Raw genomic sequence first — 19822 nt, 5'->3', positions numbered from 1 at the left:
CAGCAAGACCTCCTCAGACTTTTCCTTCTCAGAGGTTACTTGTCGGATAAAAATATTATTTCCTTACCCCTTGAACGCGCATTCGTCCTTCTGCCCCATATTTTCTCAAGAAAACTCTGCCAGTAATTCTACACATTCAGAACATTCATTCAATCTACCTGCAACACAAGTGAAACTACCACATTTCTGCCAGCCTCTCTGGTGGTCAGGAAGGGAGTGGGTGATGTAAATTATAATTTTCTTCTTGAGGCCTACAGGCTTATCTGGAGGACATGTACGCTTCACGTAAGACAGAACTGGACAAGGTTGTGAAAAACAAGCATAAACTCTTCAGCCTTCAAAACGGGCAGGCAGAACAAAAGATGGACTAACAGTGGTCATCACCATACTGTACACAGGGGAGCGTATGTCTGATCTTCAAAACTCATCCTCTGCTAACTCACAGCTTGGGGATGAAAAATAGCAACCGGTGCTGTTCCTAACCCCCACGCTGTCCTTCCCACTGCCGCATGAAGGAGGGACAGAGAGAAGAAGCCCTGATAGGGAAAGGATGAGGGAGCAGTCGCCCGGGATGGGAAAGGCCAAGGGCTGGGAAGGAAGCAGCAGACTCGAGGAGCAGGGAAGGCCAGGGTGGAGCTGGTCAGGGACCTTGGCCCGCTGCAAGCCTAGGGAGGCAGCCAAGCCCAACCCAAGGCCGCTGGCTGCAGACTCCTGAGTAGGTGCACTAGTGCCCCCCCCCCCCAAAAAAGACACTCACAAAAACATATTCGGGGAGGTGGTTTTTGAGTGCAGAACTGCCCTGCAGAAGCCCCGCGCAGGGCGCACCACCACTTTTCGGCCCCAAACCGCGCCTGAAGATAACGGTTCAAACCGCGCCATCCTCAAACGTGACCCAAAGCGCGCAGGATTTCCACCTCGCTCTCCGCACGCCGCTCAAAACGCCTCGGCGGCACTCAGGGAGCAGGCGACACCCGGCCCCTTCCCCACGCCGAGGCCACCGCCTCCAGCCCCTCCCGACCGGGAGAGCGGCGCGCGCTGCGGCGACGGTTCCCGTCAGCGGGGCGGGAGGCGGCGGCCGCTGGGGGAAGGCGGAGCGAGGCTCGCGCCCGCCGCAGAGCGCGCGGCCCCCGCCCGCCCGCCCCACCCTCCGCGTAACGGTTTCCCAGGAGCGCGGCAGCACCGCCGCCACGGCCGCTCGTGTGTTAAATTAATCCGTCAGCAGGGTTATTAAAAAAAAAAAAAAAAAAAAAAAAAAAAAGCTGTGATGCTTTTCCTGATTCAGCCAGATGGACATCGGCTGCTAAATTACTCTGAATAAGGCATCCAGGCGGTATCGTCTCCTTAATTATAACAGATTTTTTTTTTCAATCAGCTTACCTGCATGCCGTTGGATCTTCTCTCGTGCCCCAACTTAATTCTTTGATTATGAGGAATTAAGAGTCGGTATTTTCAGTAAATGCTGAGAGGGGAGCTGCTCTGCTGCGAATGCCCAAGGAGTGTTAGAGTAGGGTCTGACCCAAAGTGTGCAGTGACTGTAGTGTACTTCCAAACGAGCTCCTCTGCTAGACATACAAGTTTCAGTCCATTAACCCCTCTCCCCTGTTTCCCTTCCCAGCAGGCAGATTGCAAGACTATATGCAACTAACTACATAACCTACCAATGTCTCTTTTTAGGTGCAAAAATACACACTACCTGCCAAGATACCAAGCGCGATGTTAGCAGTCAGCACTCAGTGCTATTTGTGTACATCTTACACACAAATATAATAACACAATGAGAAAAGAGTTCAGAAAAAAACATTTAATTATAAAAGCCTTTTAAATTAAAAAATATAATGGCACTAAAACAGAAACAAAGTTATTTAAATGATCATAGACACAGGGCAGTCCTGTGCAATTTTATGCTGAAACTGTACAGCTGTTCCTATCATCTGCACTTCACTCCTGATTAAAATAACATCTAGAGTTCCAGTAACAAGTAATCTTTTACAGAACATAAAGTATTATGAACACACATTTCTGTATTACATGACAAAAACACATTTACTACATCAGATTCATAAATATTTACCTATTGTTTTTTTCTGTTTACTGTTCTTCTACTCTATTCCTTACATATAAAGAACAGGAAGTAGGTTTGTTCTATTGACAAAAATGATTTATCTTATGGGATTTGCCCATAACGGCACAGTGCAATGCCATGTAGGGGTACCCAGTTAGATGGGGCGTCAAGACTAGTATAGACACATTAGAACAATATTCCACCCAATTTTTTTTAAATCGGCTTTTCAGAATCCTTCAGAACAATACTTCCTTCCCATAACAACATAGCCTTGACTTTTAAGAACCAATGAATATTTATGCTCCCAAAATTGTTCGAACGCTGTGCCTAATTTTTCTGTGACCTTTCAGAGTTCTGTTTCATTGCTTATATATCAGATTGAGAGTCCCAGTTATTTTGAGAACACCACAGTGTCAAGGCCTGTACCAACACACAACAGTAAGTGTGCTCCTCCCCCCCATTAGTGGCTTTGATCAAGTCAAAAAAAATCTAATTCAGGCCCTGATTGATTGTAGAATATTCTCTATGAGGTCAATTTAACTCTGTATGTGCACCAAAAGAAAATACATAGCTCCAAGGGTATAATTTCACAGTTGTTATTTCCGGTAGTTGGCATGCAGGTGTGAGCATTTAAGCGTGGATGAACAAGTTTGCAAATAAACTGTAAAGTGTTAGACAAGTTAGTAGGCCCAGAGTATTGCTACAGGGCTAGGTGTCTGAAGCTACAGTTCACAGCACTTTGCACTGCATTAAGTTAATGTCAATCACCAGTGAATTCCATGGGGAACTTTCAGTTCTTCCCTACAAAGAGAAGGATTTGCAATAGTTCGCCTGATGGACTATTCATTTTTAAGTGGTTTAGACAGCATCCACCAACCTAAGGGAAATCCAAATTTGTTTTCTAGCTTGTCCAGGATGGGCCAGAGATATCAGGTATAAAGCTAATGGTAGTCACGCTGCAACATTATCCAAAAAGCATGAGTACACTCTACAGTAAATCCTCACATTAATTTTGAGTGAAAGGTTTGCTAGCTACAAAATTCAAACTACAGTTTCTCTCCACAGTTGTTTTACTCATCCTGAAAGTCTGTATTCTGCTAATAATTGGCAGTTTTTGGCAGTTCACAGAATGCTTTGCAATCTATGAGATGTTCAAGAAAAGTGAAACCAGTGTATGCAACATGGCCACATATAATTGCTGAAAAAAGGACACTGTCAAGAGTGGTGAGCTTTACAATGACTCACTTTGTCATATTGTCTTATTTTTTTAAAAAAGTATCAGGAATACAATCAAAAACCTGAGTAAGAATAAAAAACAATATTAAAAAGATCTAGCAAAAGAGCTGTATAGAAAGCATTCTTCACAGTTGTTTTTACATAGTTTTCATCAAACTTTACCTAAAAAGTGAAAAAATTGGACTTCCAAAGACAAAGACAGGATATATTGCATTGCAGTTGTTTCCTGTGAATTTCACACTTGGGAAATTCATGTGACTGGTTTTAAGTATTTTTAATACTGTACCATTCAGAAGTGCTGATCAGAATTTGGTTCTCCAGTGCATTAACACTGTAAAAACCTATATCAACACACACTTCTATACAAACAGACTGTAGATCTCTAATATAAAAACATTAAACATCTGCTTGAAAAATAAATTCTTCCGAAACAAGATCTGTCAGATGGGAGTGTCATTAAGGTGGATTAGTTCCATTAAAATATTTAACTTAGTCTCATTCCAAATATGAGCAGGAAAACTGTGCTATCTCTAATATTTTGATGTATGAAAAACTGAGAATTTACTGGTAATCACTGTTGTGTTTCTATTACCTTTTTCGTTTTTTTTTTAAACTAGGTAAGATTCTATTAATTTATATATAATACAGTAGAATGGTGAAAGCACACATTATCCCTTTGAAACATTCAGCATTACAAAGTCAGTCCACAGGTTGTTCCTCTGCCCCAGTTGTGAACTTAGCTATTCTTAGATTTTATAACCCATTCAGCATTTGGGTTGAGTTGGTATAAGTCCTTCATGTAGGTATCATCATCAAGGCAGCGTTCTCCTAGTAAAAAGAGATATGTGGTTACATTAGTACCATAAATAAATAAGTAAATAAATAGACTTCCAAAATTCCTGTCACTCTTCTATTCCATTTAGATTTTCATGGCCTCTATAGTATTTAAAAAAGGATGACACAGCTATAATCCAGAAGTAATCTGTTATCCTTCTCTTCCAGCTTGAAGAAGGAAGGGAATAGATGTAGAGCGAGAGGGAGAGCAGCAGCTATATTTGGGGAAGTTGTTTTCACTTCTGTAGCTCATTCTACGTCAGATTCAGAGCACAGGAACAAGTTGCCCAGAGAGGCTGTGGAGTCTCCTGTTCTGGAAATATTCAAAACCTGCTTGGACACGATCCTGTCTAACATGCTCTAGGTGACCCTGCTTGAGCAGGGAGGTTGGACTAGATGATCTCCAGAGGTCCCTTCCAATCTTAACCATTCGGTGATTCTGTGATTCTTCACACAATGAGCCCAACAGCTTCCCTGTGTGCAGGGTTTAGGAAAGGAGGAGCAATGCCCTGGTCTTCCTATGGTTAAATCCAAATGCTAAGTACACATTTGAGCTGAAGTCCATTAAAATTTCCAGTCACTCTCCTTTTCTTAGATGGAAAGATGAAGCAGGGTTTGTCCTTGCTAAGGAGGCATTACTTTCTATCCTGCTCCCCTTGGTTAGGAGTGCCTGCTTAACACTTCCAGTGGTTATGGTCATAGAAGGGAGAAGTAGTACACTATTTTTGGCGTATTATAAACAACTGATTTATGTCTGATAGTTATTATGAAAACATATGCTGGTCCATCAAGATGTGCTTACACCTCCCATTCTCTCATAGGCAGAGCCTCGTCTCATGCATTTCCAGCTCTGCATTATACCCACTCTGTTACTCCACCATGCAAGTGTCAGGGTAGATGGCTGGTGGCCCCTCTAATCGGCCAGCCAGATGTTCCTAGATCTTGTGCTCCTGAAGTGGAAGACAAGCGGAGGTGCCCCATTGCAGCCAGATTGTCTGCCAGCTGTCTGGATTCCATGCTCAGCCATGCCCAGTCTCTCTCTGCTGTTTCTCTCCTTTCTCCTTACCAGTTGGTAGCCTGTTTTCCCTTCAGGCTTTTTATCCCAGTTTACATGACATGTACCATCCATACTCCTGACCTAGGCTTACTTGCCCACACTGTTTAGCACGTTCAGGCATTGAGAGCATGGGGACAGTGGCTTCTCATTTCCTTGTCCAGTTCTGGCCATGAAGCAATGGCAGAAATCCTGTTCAATGCCCTAAAGTCCTACAGTGTACTCAGTACTCAAAAAATGTCTTGAGACTTCAGCAGCTCTGTTAGGGGACAAGATCACAGTATTGCTCAGGATGCAATTAAGAGCCTAAGTATAAGCTTATCAGTTTATTATGAGCCTGTTGAGTCTTCCTTCTTTTGGGCTCCCTTTACAGGAGTCAGTCACATCAGGCTGAATGTCAGAGTCAGTAGCAGAAAAACTAGAAACAGTGAAGTTCAGAATACATAGTTTACTTAAACCTGCAGAGCAGGTTAAAATAGAGAGTTGCTCTCTATACTTAAGAATTTTTGCTAAATTAATTAGGACTAGTATTATAAGAGCTAATTAAAGCTGAAATTCTCCAGTAATAAACTATCGGACAAAGTAGGTTTCTAAGCATTCTATCCTATTGCCTAACAAATAGAAAATATATCTGTTGCTAGCCACATCTATGCTCTAAGAGGCGCACACATTTTCTGTCATGTTTTATGTAATACTAAGTTGTTCCAGTTTCACTGAAAATCTGTTACAAACTTTTCTTCTACAATGTTAACACCTCTATACAATAAACAGGATACTCCCTTCCTTTAAAAAAGTCATACAAGTCTGGGAACACAAACTATGTTCAGGCATGAACAAATATACATACATATTGGATATGCAAGAAAACAGGTAATATATTAATCTGGCATCCAAATATCTTAGTAACTTTTTTTTTTTTTGACTTCAGACTTACTGAAAAACTCAAACAAATTTGTAACAGAGAAAATACAAATGTATTATTTCAGCTTAAGTCTTCTGGTTGACATACAAAAACATTAAATTAATTTAAAGTAATGATCGGGTACAGAGAAAAGTGCCAAAAGTAGCAATTACATGCAGGATTAGAATTCACAGTGTGCAGAAGTACTGAGTCTTCATGGAATTTTATAACTTCAGGTAAACTTTAATAGTCCACAGTTAGTAGGGAAAAAGCAAATGTAAATCCAATCCAATACTGTTTTCTAGTTTGTTTTTTTTTTTTTTTTAATTTGCTCAACACATGAAAGAAACTGATTAGAAACTGATTCTTAATGCAAAAATACTTCTGCATTCATTAAAGAAAATTTCAGAACTGCATTCAAAATAATACTTCGGCATTAACCTTGCTGATCTACTCTTTGTTTTAATCAGTGGTTACACAGAGCAAGAAAGATGAACAGTTAGAAAATTTCATCACTAGAAGATTAGGTTCTTTCCATTTTAGCAGTGACTTCCCCATAGTAACTTGTAATAAACACTCAAATGCAGAGCACAAAGGGCTGTAAGTTCTTTTATTATGCCTCAATTCAAAGAGATGAATAAGGTGAACTTCAGGCACTTTCCTGTCCAACCTTTCTATGGTTCTTCACTGTACATACATACCAGGATCACCTGCAACAACTGTTGTCTTCCTCTGGCAGAGATAATAAGATATTACTAACAATGATTACACCAACTTCTTTGCTTCCCTCTCCTCAAGGCTAACTTTCTGTGTTGTCATCAGGGTGAACTAAGGACTTGAATAAAAATGATTTAACCCCCAAAATCAGCTGGCAGGAAAATACACGTCAGGGAAACACAAAGCCCATAATCACATCTATATTTTAAACATTTCTCTCCCATTCAATGTTTGCCAATTACCTAGGGGAAAAAAGAACAATATTCAGAATCACCTCTCCTCACCTTTGGCTGGATAGGAACATAGAAAAAACTACCTGAATCCAACTTTATCTCAGCCAGCTAATGATAAATAGAAATACTTGGAAGGAGGAGGACAAAAGAGTGGAACAGATACAAGCTTTAGACATTGCTAAACAGCGCTCAGGCCAGCAGACTATAGAAAAAAAAACTATTAAGTAAATAAATTTCCTGGTTACATGCAGTCCTTCTCCCTCCATAACAACAATCTTTATCGCCATCAGCTGGCTCTGGACTAATATGCTGACATATGAGCCTGAGGATAATATGTGGACTGAAAGAGTACCCCCTTAATTCACTGTAATCTTTAAGGGGCAAATTCCTCTCCTGTTTACATCAGCATGCAATCACAGGGAAGTCCACGGACAAAGTGCCAAGGAATCCTATTCTAACAAAAGAAGTTGTTCAGAAGCCGTTCTTACCAATATTTCCTCCTATTTCATACAGAAAGACCTCTTCTTTCTTGAGTGTTTGGACATTTCCACTGTCAGGAACAAAACAAAATGATTAATTATGCTGCTAAAGAGCTTGTACACCAGCCATTTAAACATATCCAGGAGAAGTTACACTAGTGAAAGTCAACACTGTACCAAGATATCCCTTCATGTTTTTACTCATTTACTGATACAATAAGTGAATAAGAATACACTTGCACACTAGTGCAAATGAACAATCTTGTAAATGAACAATAGAAACAGTAAAATAAGACAGACAGGAAGAAACTGAGGTTTTCAGAAAACAGTTTCATCTTTATTAGCAAGTAGCCTGATATTTACCCTCTAATTTTCTTTCATTTTCAAAGTAAGTACTCCCCTCACACAATTCATATTTCTGAAATAACCTTATAGTTAGGTAGGGGAAACCACATTCTTGCAGCTATAAGAAGGAGAAAATAGACAGTGGAAGAATAAATCTCCCAATTACAAAAGGACTTTATTTTTCTCATTGCTTAACTGCAGACGTAAATGCTGAAGTATGGCCAGAAAATAACTTTACGTCAGAAGCATAAGCCCCTGAAAATAGCATTTAGAAAGAAACAGCTTCTTAATGCCAACTACTGTGCCACATTACCACCTTAGCACAGTTATATGAAAATTATGTGAAGATGTTATTTTGTACTAAATCTTTTTCGATTTCTTATTTTGCTCACATATACAAATAAATAGATATTATATACAGATAAGTAGATGTAGAGACTGAACTTAGACTTTAAACTCAGTTTTCCCCCTTTCTCAGTGGATTTGGATGACTCAAATGTAGCTTTCCTTTTAAATCACTACATGTGCACGACATTTTCTCATATTTATATTCCCATACTTAGACCACTGTTTTATACAAATGCAGTTTTTACAAAATATTTTCATTCCCTTTTCTTCATCCATTTGATTCTTAGATTTTTTTTTCTTGGAGTTCCCCTCTAACTTCTTCCCAGAAAGTTACAAAAGTGTTCCTGGCCCAAATGACAAAATAGCAATTCATTTGGCGCTCGTATATTCCTGAAGGCCTTAATAGCTTTAGAAGCATTAGAAACACTAATTCCTCAAGCATGTATTTGAACAGGCTAAATTAAGCCCAAAAGTTCAGTGACCTCACCTTGATTCCAACTGTTTTAAAATTTTTTTCTTTATATTATGTATGAAAAGCCACTTGAAATGTTAACAAAGCAAAAATATGCTTGTACCTTTTCTGGCTGAGAAACCTGGCTACTATATCACCAGCTTTCAGTTCTTCTGTCAGCTGTATTGCCATGGAAACTTTTGAAAGATGAGGCGCTTGCACCCGTATCACTCCCTGAGGAACATCAGCCTGCAAAGCAATAACAAAGCTGCTAGCAGCTGGCTTTCAGGAGTTTCTCAAAATACTGTACAGAGTAAGTAACTTAGAACAATGCTCTGTAAGTATGCTTAACTATTGTCTACTTCACTGCAGAAATATGATAACTATGCAGTAATTTAGTAAATTACATCAGACCTTCAAACCTCTTTTTAATGATAGGAAGAACTTTAGAACAAAAGAACAGTAGTGTTTAATTATTTTTCAAAGATGGTAAGGGTAACAGTAATGATTACTGCTATATTAAGAACCCATTCTGGTATGATATGCAGCATATGAGACTGATATGGAAAGGACTTGCTGTGCTCCTGAAAGCCAGGCACGCCCACCCTCCCTCTCCCCTCTTCTCAGAAGAAGCCTTTCCAGTTTCATTTCACCTGAATTTGGTAAGAAAAAAAAATAACAACATATTCATGGGTCAGTCTAGTTTAAGTGATTCCTCTTTTCAAACACCATTTCCTTTTAAAGAACAAGTATTCAGCAGTGCATCTTTTTCTCCCCATTTCTTATTCTCCAGAATATATTCAGGCTAGGCAACCAGCAGGTCTGACTACATAATGGATTTGCATTTTACTTCAACTCAAAAACCCATGATGATGAATATCAATCATACTAGTTATAGAGAAGGAGGGCTCCAAAGACTGTTTTTCTGTTCAACTTGCAATACATGACATTGAAATTACAAAAGGCATAATTTATTTGTGAATAAGGTCCTAATTTCTGTTCCTGAAAATCTTAAGATAATTTTTCTATTTGTATTACACTACTTATATGTACTCATTTTGACAGGAAAAGAAATGTAAAAACACCAGTAGTCAAGGTTGATTATAACAGTTCATTCTCTTTACTTGCAAGGTACTCATCTTGTTTCAAACTCTTAATTTTCAGAAGGACTTGAGTTTTGTATTATGAAAGAACCATAGCTATTTGGCTCTAGGATCTGGGGTGGGTCTTTTAGAGATTCTCCTGTTCCATTTTGCATGACAGAGAGGAATTAAATGACTAGTCAGTATTTTTGCTAGTGACTCAGGTGACAGAATAGACCACACACGTGCAAATGATACCAAGCAGAAAGAGGGCACAAACATTTTGAAGAACTGGCATTCAAACTGATCTTGCTAAATGGGAGAAAAAGTCTGAAAGTGGGATGCAGTTCAGAAAGAACAACTGTATAGTGTTGCATCTGGTTTGGAAGAATCAGCTATACAGCTGCGCAAAGACAAACAATTTAGCAGGTAGCAATTCTTTAGTAAATAATCCGGGATTACAGTGGATCACAAATTTAGCAAAAGTCAGTAATGTTACACTGTGAAAATGCAAGCAGGCTATATAAACAGAAAGGGTAGATGATGCTGTGGTTATTCTGCCTTGTATGAGATAGACCAGGAGCGTTGTGTTGTACCACTAACCACGTTCCACCTTTCTATGGAGCAATTGCCACATAGAAAGGAATGGAGCAACGGATGGTGCAAACCTGGCTATGACAGCTGAAAAATTTCCAGTCCTGAGGATATCTTTCTTTGCCTGACTAGAACACACTGCACTCCAACAGAAACATAGAGACTTAATCCCTAGCACAAACCTGGGCCACAGACTTGTGTGCACAGATACCAGGAAAAGTGGTTAACCCACAAGAGGTTTCTAATACTAACCACTCCCAGCACTGTACTGGGAAGTCTTGCCCAACGTCTCCTCCCCTTTCCCAAGAAATACTATTTAATCTCTGGGGAAACATGATTGATTGAAAGGTCTCATCTGCTACTTAAGAGTGCAGATTTTGAGATATTTCTGAAGATTATGAAAGTGATCCAGGCCTTGTCCAGCTACAGTTAAATCATGTGTAGTGGGGCAAAACCTGGTGTTGGAAATAGCTACTTTTACAAAGTTTTTATTCAGTTGCCAGCAAGAAAATCAACTCTCAGAAGATTCAGATAGTTTGCACTGGAGCTGTGATTCACCATAAATCTTGGTGCATCCTTTGCTGTCTAATAATGGAAAAGAAAGTAGCTCAGAAACTGCACATTAAAATCACCTCAATTTAAAATTAAGGCAATACAAACTGCAAATTGAAAAAATAAATTTTCAGGTATTTCCTGGACTACTTTCTTAAAGAACTGAGGCAAATTTAGCTACTTGAAACTTATATAAAGTAATCATTTATGATGAAGCCATAATAATATTTGAGAATATGATTTTAGGAGTAATATGTTAAAGCATTCCATAATTTGGGTGCCTGAGAAATAAGCATGAAAGGACTTGTGAAAGGTACTGCCATTAAATTTTTTCAGAAAATCTCGTGAGATTTCTAAAGCTTGAAGAAAATTCTTGAATAGTAACTTTACATTTGGGTAAGAATACATTACTTGAGACTTCAATTTTAATTCTCTGGTGGATTAAAAAGGCATATTTTACTATAAAAGATCAAACTGAATTACTAGATATATATATATATATATATATATATATATATATATATATTTAAAATTGCAACATCATTTGCCTATTTCAGTGTATTCTATTGTTATTTCCACTTTGAACAGGTGATGGCAGCATTCTTTTAAGTGTCACCTCATAACTCAGCTGAATTGTTTGCAAGGAATCCTCTTATTAGACAATGTAAAACAAATATGTCAGTGTTAATAAGCTTTATTTTAAAATTTTTGATAAGCTGTGATTCTGTGTGTGTATTCCTTCAACTATATTCATATAAACACACAGATGTGAAAGTAAGGCAAAGTGATGTCTGAGGAATTAATCCATAGTGAACATTTACAGATGTGTCAAATACTCCATAGAAAATGAGTTAGGAACATTGGAAAATATGGCTGCAGCAGAGATAGTGGATGCAATGGCCTGAACGATCCAGCTTTTTGCAGACTCCACCACTAAACTTTTTTTGAAATGGTAAGGATGCAATTCTGCACTAACCATCTAAAAAACTATTTTCAAAACATTGGAAATATGCGCTGTAAGATGCTGCTACTCAAATAGTCACCTCTTAAACTTATTCTTTTACAACGAGTGTCACTTCATGAACATTCTGCAGCATGAACATTCTTCACTAGGTATTTTTATGGTTACTGCATAGAAACATGTTTAAATATGCAATTGTTACAAAATATATTTCTGGCTTATAAATCACTGGTCCCTCAAACATGTACAATCTCTCCCACCCCATTTTTAAATTCTGTGGCACTCAAGCATTACCAAGCAAGTTATCGAGTCCACCTTTAAAATGTGTACATATACTTTAAATTTCTTTCCTGACTCTTTAAGAGAAGTTCCTCCCCAAGCTACAATCTACACAAAATAGGATTTGCTGTCGTCAAACAACAAAAAAAGTATACTTGCAAGAGCAAGCCAATCAGACTTGTGGGATATTATATTCATATCCCCTATTATAATTTCTGGCTTAACAGCTTTAACAGTTTGCTATACATATACATGGTAAGAAAAAGACAACTTATGCCAATGCATTTTTACAAGCTACCACAAGATGTCTCTAACTCACCAGAATCTTCAGTATGACTTCAAGCCACAAGATTATATTTTCACATCATTTAAATCTGATTTGTATTCACTGGGTTATGAGACTACACATATTTGCTGTTACCTGTTAATATATTTAAAGCAACCTTGCAAAGGTTACATCAGATGCATTGAAACACAGAAAGGAAGAATGAATATAAGAAACAGTGTTGTATAGGCCAATAAAATAAAATATATTTGTAACTATTAACTTAATTGAAATACAAACACTAAGTAATTGCTAGGTACATAAGATACTTTTCAGAAAAGTTTCCATGTCAGGGGAAACAGTTCAATTAAGAAATTCCTAAGGCACAGGAAAAATTCACGTTAAAATGCCACAGGACTTTTTTTTTTATTATTATTTTTAAAGAAAAATGTGTGAAGAATGTTTGTTACATTGAAACATCTGCCTAGCCATCACTGAAGGCTCCAGTAGAAGGTAATTACTTGAAGAGATACTGAACTGTAGCTTGTATTTAGAGGGATAATATGGAAGTGGACACACAGACACTTATTAGCTGCCTAATAAGTAAATTTATCAGTTTTTGAATTCTCATCTTTGTACATGCTCCAGCATGCTCTTCTTTACAAGGAATATTTAAAGGTTCACTGAGGCAGAGTTCAGTGCTTTGGGAATTAGCTTTGTTTCCAATGACTAATAAAGATCAAATATTGAAATTTAGTAGAGATTTCAATACCAAATATTGAAACTGATTGAATTGAAACAGATATCAAATATTGAAATCTAGTAGTAAATAAATGCACGGTCTATTGTGAACTCCTTTGAGCAGAAATGCACCGAAACATAAGTACAATAATTCTGAATGTTGTCACAACACTTGTCCCCTATACAAATAGAGAACTTCAGGTACTTTTGTCTCAGATGCCCAAACTGAAACTACCTGTGGGATATCATTTGTCAGAATACAGCTGTTTTGCAAAATTTGTGCAATAAATAATTTAATCAATTAACCAACCAGCCAGCTCACCCCCAAAGATGCATCTTGCTGTGAACCCATAAACTATGTAAGCTATACTAATTTACTACTTACTGAAATTCTCAGTTAAAAAATATGCTAAATAAATCCTCGCAGCTCCATTTCCACAGCCATATCCATAGTTTTAATATATATGAGAGTCTTATTAAACTTATTATATCTTTTGAGTCTTATTAATCTTAGTAACACATTTATCAGATGCATCTTTCCTTACATCATTAGGAGTCTTGTCTTGTTTCTCATGCTTTTCCCGGTCATAAGCCATCTTTTTCAGAAGTTTCTTCATAGCTTTGTCCTTTTTTTCCTTCTTTTGGCTTTCAGTGTTCTGTTTTCTCACTTGGTTAACAATAAACTTAGGAATCTAAATGAATATAGACAGTGAGTATGAATATCTGCATAACTTCCTTAACTATCAGAACTTTGTAAATTGACAGATTATGAGGTAGAATAGAAAAAAAATAGTATCTATTTCTTGTAATAATTAAAGATTAAAATAATACAAGGCAATGAATTATTTTAGAAAATTTGCACTTGTGGTGTTACATTCCATGCAGCAAGCTCTCAATGGAATACAGGCAGAATCAAGTCTTTATACAGTGCTTTTACTTTCCTCAGCCAAAAACATTCATTCAACACAGTCTGTGTGATGGTGATAATAGCCCTTCCATGCAAAGGTCAAGATTCTTTAAAGTTGCTGATGGACAACAAAGCCTGAAGTTCTTCAGCCAGTGCATGAGCCTGCCTGAAATTGTGGCTCAACTCCTTGTTTTATCAAAATATGTTTTACTATTTCTTACATAATATGAAGTTGGCCCAAAAGAGAAATGGACTAAAACAGCACATCTTCTGCAAGGTAAGACATAAAGATCTCCAAGCAGAAAAGAATAAATTCCTTGTAAGAATGCATACTGATAGATCAATCACAAGTATCCCCCAAGGACTTATTTCTGAGTTCACGTATTATATACACAATCTTAACATCCTAATCACCACTGCTAATTCTACCATAACATGTAATGATTTTTATTTCACTCACTTAAGAGTTATCTCTGAGCAAAAACTCATCAGGATGGGGCTGATCCTTCTCTATTTCATGGAAATAATTTCATAGTTCACATTAATTCTTTGTCCAATTGCCTTGCTTGTGAAGTTTATGATTTTTTTTTTTTGCCCCTAAAGAATACTTACTGTCCAGAGAAGTTTTTGGTACTGAATCATAAAGCGCATGACATTTGCTGTTCCAGCTGCCATAACAAACTCGCTTTGTTCAATAGTCTTCGAGCCAAAACCACGAAACGTGAAAAGGTTTGGGGCCATCACCATTGCAACGTTCTTTAGTGTCATTTTATTTTTATCTCGATGATCAATTACTCTTTGGAGGAATTCAAGCAGTACCTAAAATAATAGCAGAACTTGAACCTTATCTCTACACAACAAAAAGTTAGAGTGAAATATCATATTATATATCCTTGGAAAAGGCTCTTTATTCCTAATAAAACTATATTAATAGCAATCAATAATAGAGGAATTATGGATACATTTACTCATAAGACTGTAATGCAAATGTTGTTTCTTTTAACTAATGAAGTAAATCATTCTAGTTAATTTTGTGGATAACATTTCAAAAGCATTCAAGTGACTCTGAAGCCCTGCAGAGTAAGACTTTCAAAATACTTGTTATTTAAGAGCATAGGTAGCATCTCAAAGATACTTTTGAAAACACTATTGTTGGCTTTTTCTAAATTAGAAGTGAACACAATAATGCCAGCTGTCGTGCTTTCCATGTGGCTAGTTCAGTCACGTATGCAACTCGTGTAAACCACTGAATTATGAATGACAGGTAGGCTGTTAGAAACTGTCAGTCTTCAATTAATTCACTTCCAGATATTTATAAATCAACTCAGGAGCCCTGCTGAGTGCTTCCACACAGTAAATATATTTAAAAATGAAGGCATGTTTAAATAATAAGAACTAATGGGATTTTTGCCCAGAATAGAAAGCATCCAAGATCCTCTTCATCCTACACAATCTTGCAAATTTATTTTTGTTTGGAGCAATTTTAATAGTAAATATGTTCTGAGAAAAGATGAATAGCTTTGATACATGAGTACAAGCCAGACTGGAAGATTCCATGTAATGGGCTGCAAATACCAAGAGGAAGTATACATCTCTAGCTTATTGAGAATTGAAACAAAACAGCACATATAAAAGCTAGGAATAAAAACAAAGAGCTAAACCCATTCATTAAAAGCCAAATCTCATCCATAGTATTCCAATACTGTTTCTTTCTCCATTTAAATAATCAGTGACTGCTCCTGCAAAGAAGGAAATAAACTCGTAATAGAAGAGGTCGCTCACAGAGAGATTATTATTGCAATCTCTTGGAAAAATTTCAAGTCCTCCCCTCTTAAGAGTCATTTGGATGCTTGGAATTATGCTCCTAAATCGTATTTTTTTCTGAAGTTCTGCGATACATGAAAACAAAATAAACCACAAGTTTCAGCATTAAGTTTGAACTGAAAAAAGGGAAATCATAATATTTCACACATCAGTTAGAATGTTAAAAGACAACATTCATTACAGTATTCATTACAGTAAATTCATGAGAAATCAATAAAATTCTCTTATTTTTACAGGAAAAAGAAATCAGTAATTCTAACCTTCAGAGTGTCTCTGTTTGCTTCAGGCAGAAGGAGAACCAAAAGATTCAAAGCTTGCAGCTGCTGCTTCTTCGTTGGAAGATCTGCCAGTGAAACACATTAACCTCAGTATTTTAAAAATGTCACTTGTCCTCTTGAAAAAAAACTGACTTTTAAGTGGAATCCTCTCGTAAAATGTTGAATGCATATACAAAGCTAATTGTCATTGTATGATAAACAACTGGAGATGTTTCTCTTCTGATACTCATTTCCAAATGTTCTTTTATGATTCAGTTGCAATATGACTCAACAGTCTCTGGCAATACTTTTTAGATGCCTTACGGGACTTTTATTATATACTTATTTTGCAATGTTACAACATTAACTAGACAGCTAACGGTTCCTCTGTTTTTGAGCCTGTGCCCCAATATATGAAAGGATGCATTCACAACTGCATTTGCCATTTCTGCAACTGCTTGAACAATTACATGGTCTCCCGCATCTACCCACGCAGAAAGACTGTGTTGCTGAATAATGCAGGTTTCCTAGGGCAGACCAGTCGGAATAAAAGTAATAGCGGAGAAGCTACAAATTAACTACCATCTTCATAAAACTAAAGATGTGGTAGGCCACCTTAACACTTATCTACAGCAATGAGTGCCATACCAAACCAATGGCAAGCTTCAATTAAAGAATAGTGATGTTGGCTCTCCTTTTTACCCAATAGCTCAATGGTGCATCATTCACCCAAAATGCAAGACAAATGTTTCCCCACTCCTCCACCTCCTAGAAGAATTCCTAAGTCCTTGCAGTTCCCATGTCCTCTTGTCAGGCTTTAGAGGACACAGTCTGTCAAGTGTTCTCATAGGATTCCTAATGAATTTATATATAGCCTGCCATATATAAAACAAATTAGGAAGTAGGTGTCTATACTTGGCATAGTTTTATCACATTAAAGTAAAATTCAACAGGGCTCCTTTTGTGCATTCCATTAGAATTCCAGCTGAACAGCTATTTCAAAAACATTTAATCCAGCTCAAATTGGGAGAAAGAGCAAAAAAAGATTAATCATTTATTAAATATAAAAGACATGTGTGCTCATCACTTTCTACCACAATTAAGAATCTGAATAAATGAATGGTGAATTATATTCATTTCAACATGTATAGTAGAGATAACAGTGTATCCACCTGGTTAGAAAAACATACATTAAAAGTAGGGATTAAATTTAGTTGCAAAGCACCATGTCACAATGGTCAAAAAGCAATTAAAATTGATAACTTAAATTGAGGTTTTCTATCTGTTCACTTAAACAATGATGTTTTAATTGCATTTATTTAAGTTTAATCACATAGACAGTGTGGTTAATCACAGTATCATGAAAGATACTGATTACTGTCATAAAGGTGGCCTCTTTTCTGCAACACCTATTCTTATTACATTTAAACAGCAAGGCAGACAGACAACACAAACAAGGGGATGCTGTGAAGCATTCTGTCTGTTTTGCCTCTAATCCTTTGGCTCAACATAGAAAGTATTTTCAATGCTGGAACTTAAATGTTTTTTGGCTAGGTAAAACCACATAAGCTTTCAGACTGCTCAGGAGTGGCAAGCAGAGCCAGGACTGGTTTCAGTCAGTATCTGCTAAGTGGAACAACCTTTTGGACATGTTAGCAGCCAGTATCACTTAAAAGCATTCCAGCCTGCTTTAACTTACTGCTCAGTATTCACTACTGCAAAATCAAAGTTGTGTAATGGGCTTAAGCACTAACCCCCTACTCACGCTAAATTAATGGTATGTGCTCCTGACAAGCAGCTCACAATCAGGAGAGTGAAACAGTCCAAGCTTTTTAAGAGTATTCATCTGTCTGTCTGTCCTTTGGTATGTCCTGAATGTGCTCCTTAGAAATGAACCATCACTTTGCCCATGAGCAAAGGAATAGATTTTTCTGAAACCAACACACCTGTGTTGGCTGTGGAATTAATATATGTGGTCCTCACAACTGATTTCATTATCACCAAGTCACACTCCTTCCAGTACAACTGATGTGTTTGCTGTCTTGGTGACCAGCTGGCACAGAGGACATTTTCAGAGGAGCTTGCTGATCCTCAAGGGACCAGGGATGATCAACAGTTCTGACTATTCTGCTGTAACTTTACCTTTCCCAAATAGATCAAATACCCTCCACATACTACACTAAACAGTATGAATTAACCTTTGTTGGATTCCTGCAGAACTATTTTATCTTGTTGTACTGTTTTCTTTTGTTTACAAACTGATAGCATCTTAACATATCACTAGTTTCTTATAATTCATCTACACCTCCTAAAGACTATTAGATATATCTGAGCAGAGTGACACTAGATGTTTTTATTTTATGCATAAACTACTAAAATGCATATTCCATGAAAAATATTATTTGTATGTCAGCAAAATTATGCCCTGTCTTTTCTCAGTGAAGCCATATTGTTGCTATTTAGTTTGTTTTTCAGGTTAACATATTATTAGTAGAAATGCTGTTGTAACAAAGTACTTCTCTGCACTCAATATGCTTATGATCTCAGTTCTTCACAGCTGAGATGGAAAGGACACTACTCACTCTGCACATCTTGGAAAGCTTTGAGATATTCCACAGTGAGGAGTGGCTGAGGCAGTTCTCGGATGAAGAGTTTTAAAAGACTTGCTGCATCGTGTTGCTTTACATTTTCCCAGTTGAAAGTTCCTTCGTAAAATTTTGCTTCCAGTTCTTGGCAAAGACTCTGAAAGGCAACAAACACAGAGAGCATCAATAACACTTGGCTGCTGGAAGTTATGCATTATACACATAGCAATACTTTCCACGCTTTGAAGGGAGGGAGGAGAAGAAAAGGACATCTGAAATATCACTTAACTCCAGCTGTCACTGATCTTTTGCTACAAAAAGATAAACTGAAGATCAGAAACCCTGAGAGTACATGAACAGTGATAGGCAGCAGACTGCTAAATCATAGAGAAAGAAATCCTGTGTGCCTGCCTTAGGGCCACATGGTAGATTCTGTAAGAGCGAGATATCATCTATGCATTCACATAAAGGCTACGGTTTCCCCCTCCCCACAAAGATTAAGATGTGTCTCTTAGCAGTTCTGAAACTGCATAGCAGAGGGTGTTGCTGTAATGTGTGAGTAGCTTCTCCTTCATAAACAAATATGGCAACTATGCATGCTGACACTTGATTTCCTATCAAAACATACATTAAGGTGAGGCTGGTTCTCTTCAAAATACAAGGACAAGATTTTGGGTGATTGCATAGCTGGGTATCTTGCCATCTGTAAGGAACCTCTTGCCTTTGGACACATGCAGCTTTGCCTAGCACTCAATCTCAAATATGCCCTCTGCCAGAAGGGGACAGTGTTGCAAACCAACAGACTAAACCCTCTTGCGTTCCCTTCTTTTTGCCTCAGTTCTTCCAGACAGAAAATGGGGACAGAAGTACTTTCTTGCTTTGCAAAGTGCATGAGACAAAGTGCATGAGACAAAGATAAGAAGTACTACAGAAAAGATTTGGCCTTAGTTATTTGGACAGGAAGGGTAAGCTGGATAAAGAAAACTAGATTTTTTTTAAGATATTATTCTCATTACATTTATTTTGTCCAAATGGAAAATAGATCTGTGATTTCGAAAGAAAATGTAGACACTTAGATCAAGTGTTACAGACTGAAATAAAAGTTGGATATTCTC

General features: G+C 37.5%; 1 protein-coding gene across 2 annotated transcripts in view; it reads right to left on the bottom strand.

The window, feature by feature from the left end:
* Positions 1–1786: 1786 nt before the first annotated feature.
* The window catches only part of ARHGAP18 (Rho GTPase activating protein 18), a 69563-nt gene continuing 51527 nt past the window's right edge, over positions 1787–19822 (bottom strand). Inside the window, exons 9-15 of one of the 2 annotated variants that reach the window (XM_062572560.1) lie at positions 18705–18864; positions 16126–16208; positions 14654–14860; positions 13680–13826; positions 8785–8909; positions 7526–7587; positions 1787–4126 (exon numbers count right to left, since the gene is read on the bottom strand). In XM_062572560.1, coding sequence (XP_062428544.1) covers positions 4035–4126; positions 7526–7587; positions 8785–8909; positions 13680–13826; positions 14654–14860; positions 16126–16208; positions 18705–18864 — 876 coding nt within the window. In that variant the 3' untranslated portion in view covers positions 1787–4034. Of the gene's footprint in view, positions 4127–6665; positions 6820–7525; positions 7588–8784; positions 8910–13679; positions 13827–14653; positions 14861–16125; positions 16209–18704; positions 18865–19822 lie in introns of those variants that run through there. The other variant, XM_062572561.1, reaches the window with a different exon arrangement.

The sequence above is a fragment of the Rhea pennata genome, chromosome 3 (genome assembly GCF_028389875.1).
Source record: "Rhea pennata isolate bPtePen1 chromosome 3, bPtePen1.pri, whole genome shotgun sequence".
NCBI classification, from domain to species: domain Eukaryota; kingdom Metazoa; phylum Chordata; class Aves; order Rheiformes; family Rheidae; genus Rhea; species Rhea pennata.
This window is presented reverse-complemented; position numbering and strand designations above follow the sequence as displayed.